The 5904-nt window shown below is 38.9% G+C and overlaps 1 protein-coding gene across 1 annotated transcript; it reads right to left on the minus strand.

The window, feature by feature from the left end:
- Positions 1-4408: 4408 nt before the first annotated feature.
- LOC125819378 (uncharacterized) lies at positions 4409-5387 on the minus strand. Its single transcript, XM_049498820.1, has 2 exons — positions 5002-5387; positions 4409-4889 (listed from the first exon to the last, which is right to left on the minus strand). Exons 1-2 carry the CDS (start codon positions 5385-5387, stop codon positions 4409-4411), a joined length of 867 nt encoding a protein of 288 aa, XP_049354777.1.
- Positions 5388-5904: the final 517 nt, after the last annotated feature.

Genomic DNA, 5904 nt, shown 5'->3' on the forward strand with positions numbered 1-5904 from the left:
GAGCTTGACTCATCTATGGTATTTATGTATCATTCCTTTTTTTTTCTCTTGCTCCCTTTGTCCCGATTTCCCCCTTGATTATGCTTATCGCTTATGGTCATTTTAGTTTCTTCCGCGACCAAGGATGTGTAATGATACGCTATGAGGCTTGTTTGGGGTTCCTTCGGGTTCCCCATTCGCCGGTCACGTCTAGGCCCTAGGCTTGGGTCGTGACAATCACGATGGCAGCCATACGGATCGCGATGATTAACTTTATGACAATTATATTGAGTTCTAACTATTGTCAGCATGCATTTCTTAAAGTTAAATATCGTTGTTGCAATTTGGAGCTCAATTTCAAGGAAAAAAAACCATGGTGAATTGTTGGAAAGTGGTGGGGAATAGATTGTGTACGTCTTGGGATCGTTATTCTCACGTATATTTTGTATTTTCCCCAGATTTTACTTAATTTAGTTCCTATTTTAATCATTCTCGAACTTTCTCTTGTGGGCTGTTTTAATCCTTATTTTTATAATACCTCGGAATTGGAAAGTTAAGTTCGAAAGAAAAAATGCATCTGTTACACCATTCCACGAGCCTCTATATGGACTGTAAAAGGTCGTACTGAACGTGGCAAACCATCACTAGTTCGTCTCCAGGATTTTGGGCTTAAGTAAGTGTCACGACCCGAGAGCACCCCCTAGTCATAACCGGCGTAATCGACCTCGAAGAAGTCTAATACAACCCTCGTAGAATTCATAACATTCGATATATAGAAATACTGAAGAAATAAAAACTTATTTAAAACCAACAATCTTAAAACTCTTTCATAAAAGCAACGGAAACAAAGTCTCACATAGCCATCTTAAAGACAACCTCAACAAGATAGGGTCACGGCCCTATACAGTCAAAAGAATTATATTTAAGTCTATTACAATAGTCTTAACATAAAAAATAGAATAGGAAAGTCTTGTCCTCGACATATAAGGACACACCACAAGATCTTGAGAGAACCTCAAATCCCAAGCATTACTATAGAACTCGATCACTTGCCGGAACCTACACTTGTAGAAACAAATAGAGAAAATATGGAGTTAGCACAATTAAGTACTAAGTATGATGACCATGCAAAAACATTCTTTAAAACGGACATCTTGGTTGGAAAGCCATGCATATGCTATTTTGAAAAACCTTTCACATTATGAACAATAAAGGCATAGTTTACACCATAACCAACATATAAGACATTTACTTCACATTTATACTTCATCTCAAGTAATGATGTTTCACAAGTATCAATATGCAACACATAAACATGTACAATAAGTAAGATACAAGTTCACATCCTAGGGTCTCTATCTAGAGTCATCCTAAGGCACACTTGAGTGAGACATGAAGTGGCCTCCCATACAACCTCATTCATACACACTTAAGTGTTCCTCAAGGCTACTATCGACAAGAACCTTTACATTTCAATATAACATGGTACATAGTTCATTTTCTTAATATATAAGAGATATACAATATACTATAAGGATGACAAGTCAACATTCTTCTTTAGAGTCATTTTGGACACAATCATGCATTTAGAGGACTCTCATACGATAGCCATTAAGGCTTAGGGAACTCACTTTAGCATCTTCAAAGTCTACTCGTGCCATTTGTAGATAGCATCCCATACTACTACCAACACGTTGTAGAACCTATCCAATAACTAGAGTGCACATCCTACATGATGGGAATAGGCATTAACCGACATAGACCATACTAGCTAGGGATTGAATCTGGCATCATAAATCCCACGCCGTGGAGGGTGTTATGCTTGCCAAGGGTAGAACTAATAAGCAACCCATGTAGGCACATGGTTTAGGGGATATCCAAAGACATTCATTGTACTCCTGCCTCATACTCGGAAAGAGCTACCATCTTAACCATATCCACTCGGTGCTTAGCCTTAGTTGCCATAGAGTAATTTCATTCACATGTAGGTACTAGAAAGGGCACCATTATTAGGTCTAGCCGACCTAAAGTACCTTTATCAAGAAGGGCACCATGCTAGGTCTAGCCGATAAAGATTCATTAAGGATAGCTCATTGACTTTCTCAGAGAGGGCTTTCTACTGTTCCGGTCCACCAACTCTAAGTCTATCATTTCACTCAAGCAGAAGGTCATCACCCTTAGGACCACTTCAAGGTTTCACATTCACTTAGGAGTCTAGACTTATGAAAGGGCATCATGCTTAGGTCTAGCTGATTCAAGACTTCATTCATTCAATAATCTTTCATGTAACAAGAAGAGACATCTAAGTCTACCAATCAAGATACAACATCACCATATAGAGACCCTCCATAGTTTATCATCATCACATATGAACATTTAGAGAGAACATACTTTCCATCACCACATAATAACACTTTATACAAGATCACCTTGTGACCATATGAACACCTTCACATTATACCTTCACATGTATGATAATATAATAATACATAAATTCCACATATAATGCCTTCATGGCCATAATCACAATACAATACAACATATAAACACCTCCACCATAAGTGGATCCACCCATACAAGAACAATTCTACTAATACCAAGAGAATAGGTCAACTTACCATTCTTCCAAGCCAAAACCACCATTATTAAATTCTCCAACAATTCACCATATATAGATATATTTAACAATAGAAATCCATAATAAATTCAATCTAAGCACAATTCTATCAACAATCGTTCATAAACAATAAACCCACTTCATAAGTCAAATTTAGGGTTTTAGTGAAAACGTGGGTTCTTGAAGAAGTTTCATATAAAATCATCAATTTCACCTTAATTCACCAATATCATGCTTTTGGAAACATTTTACCAACAAACCCGTTCTTAGAATAGAAACTAGGCTTTTTGTTCTTTGAACACTTTTGAAACCCTTTTGAATGGACTCCTTGAAAGGAAGAATAATCAAGGATCAAGGGTCACCATACCTTAGACTTGATGAATCCCACGAAAATTTGATGAAGAAAGCTTGAAATCCAAAACCCTAGGTTCCACTTCTTCTTCTTCCTTGAGTTGAGAGAGAAATGTTGAGAGAGAAGAACTTTGGAATTTGACTTGGAAAAAGAGAGTAAATGAACAATTAAAACGAAATTACTTAAAAAACCCTCAGCAGCCCCGTCAGGGACCAAGAAAGACTTAACAAACCGTGACCCGTGAAGGTACTCGTGGTCCCTAGGCAGTAGCTCCCATAAGGCTTGCCAACTTCCAAACGGCCAAGGCAAATCCAAGGCCATCTCTACGAACCGTTATCATCATCACGGCCCGTTAAACGGGTTGTGAAGAATTTCCATCCTGACAGTGCTTCACTATTTCGGGCATAACATTTTACCTCGAGATCGGAATAGGGCAAACTTTGCGGCGTTGGAAAGAGATCTCAAAGACCTTTAATTGGATACGCAAGGGCCAACCTAATTCATTTTGAGCTAAGAGATATCATCATTTGAAGTTCACCTTACATTCTAAGTCATATGAAAACCCTTCACGGTCCGTGTGGGGCTTCACGGACTGTTGTGATGCCCTTGGCCCTTGACCAACATTAAAACAAGTCTTTTAGTCTAACACGTTCCAAGACGTTGACTCCCTAAACTCTTTAGCTTGGGACAACATTACACATCATAAAACCTCATTATAAAGTCAACACAAAGTCATTATGCTCTTACTTAACCTATCATTTTCCGAGTCGTTACATTATCCCCCACTTAGGAACATTCATCCTCTAATGACACTTTAAACACTTCAAGGGAAAAACGACTCAAGACTAGCAACCCAACAGTCATGACACATCAATATAATGCATAAACCAAAGGAGGAAAAAATCAACTCCACATCAATAAGCTCAATGCAAAACAAGGAAGTAGGAACTACGTCTACAAACTCATTATGCATCACAACACAATAGCATTTATCATTTAATTGGAGGAACTTCCTTCTCCACATCACATCATACTCATTTCAACATCATAAGGCAAATATGCAATTATCTCATTAAACCACACATTATGCAACTTTCTCATAAGAACTCATTTAAGCATGCTCATCAAGTCAACTCATGCAACATTTAGGCAACTCATTATAGCTGTACATCAACATGTGGAACAAAATTTATGAAAACTCATTTTCTCAGTTAACAAGAATTCAAATAAAACATGCATAATATAAGGAGACCATGGAAACTCACTTTCACACAAGACTCTAAAGATGCAACATGCTACTAGAAACTCTAAGTCTCAAGCTTGAATAAAAAAGAAGGGAAAGAGACAAAGACATCAACACTCTCACAACCTTACTATTCAATATACCATCCCCAATTTGGGAGAAACCCATCTAGGGTATCATGGAACATCACACAAGGACTTCATCACAAAACAAGGAACTATAACATACCAGCACCTTCATCCGGATTTGTTTCCTGGTTAGCTAGAAGAGCATAGGACCGGTTCCACTTTGAAACATCAAGATTTGGGACATCAATGGAAGCTTGCTTGGCATTCCTTCCTCTAGCCGTAAGAGTAGGACAATCTCTCACCTTATGATCATACTTTCCACACCCATAGCAACCACTCGTACTGTCTAGACATTTCCCAAAATGCTTCTTCCCACCACCTTTCTCCTCATTTGCCTTAGAAGCACTTGTGGAATCTTGGTTGGGAGTCCTCTTCTTAAACCTAGGTTGATCTTTCTCATTTAATCTTCCCTTTTTTAAGTCCCTATTCATCCTGTTAAGCTTGGACTCCTCAATGGATTGAGCATACACCATGAGCCTAGAAATATTCATATCCTCATGGAGAATTGCCGTATGACACTCTTCCTTCACAAGGTCGGATATACCGGTCACAAACCTATTCATTTCATCTCTAGGTTACGCACCAAATAGGGAGCATATTTACACAACAAGGTAAATATCAAAGAATACTCCTCCACATTCATGTTACCTTGACTAAGGTTAATAAACTCCTCAATCTTAACCTCTCTTTTCTCATGGGGAAAGTACTTGCTAATAAAAGCTCCCTTAAACTGTTCCATTCTATGAGACCCGCTTCAACCGGCCTATTGGCCTTCCATAGTGTGAACCAAATTTGGGCCACCTCTTTCAATTGGTAGGAAGCCAACTCCACCTTCTCCCTAGATAACACACCCATAGCATCCACTATCTTATACATTTCGTCCAACAATTCTTGTGGATCTTCTCTTATTCTAGAGCTAAGAAAGATAGGAGGATTCATACACACAAAGTCCCTCAGTCTTGAGGGCAAGGTACTCTCATTCAACCTAGGATCCACATCTTTATTTGCTAGTCCCGTCATGGCTCGGGCTAAGGCAAGAAGCGCCACTCTAATCTCCTCATTAGTCATGTCCGGGGGAACCACCAGAACCTCATTACCTTAATTGCCTATAAGAACTTGTCCACTTTGAAGACCTTGCTCACCTTGGGGAGGAACTCCCTCATTAACAATCTTCTCTTCCACTCTCCTCGGGTTAACCCTCGTATTCATATCCTATAAACACAAGAGAAAGGATTAGGAAAAGGATAATTATAGAACCGCACTCTAAGGCACGACATCAAGGGTAATGAAATAAGGGTAACTTCTAATGTCCTATAGCCTCTCACTCATGGATGGGTCGCGACTCACACCGAAGAACAAGACTCTACTAGACGTGGCTTGTGAGACTTTGAACTTAAGAACCATTCCCAAAACCTTATGCTCTAATACCAAGATTGTCACGACCCGAGAGCACCTCCTAGTCGTAACCGGCGTACTGGACCTCTAAGAGGACTAATACAAGCCTCTTAGCATTCATAACATTCGATATAAAGAAATAGTGAAGAATAAAAAACTTATTTAAAACAAACAATGTTAAAACTCTTTC

The sequence above is a fragment of the Solanum verrucosum genome, unplaced genomic scaffold (genome assembly GCF_900185275.1).
Source record: "Solanum verrucosum unplaced genomic scaffold, falcon-dt-bn FXZP01000245.1, whole genome shotgun sequence".
NCBI lineage: Eukaryota > Viridiplantae > Streptophyta > Magnoliopsida > Solanales > Solanaceae > Solanum > Solanum verrucosum.

What these genes read in the sequence shown, in the direction of transcription:
- LOC125819378 (XM_049498820.1), bottom strand. Translation starts at nt 5,387, where the DNA reads ATGACTAATGAGGAGATTAGAGTGGCGCTTCTTGCCTTAGCCCGAGCC. An exon ending in TTCCCCATGAGAAAAGAGAG is followed by an intron (nt 4,890 to 5,001) that starts GTTAAGATTGAG and finishes TGCGTAACCTAG; the next exon opens with AGATGAAATGAATAGGTTTG.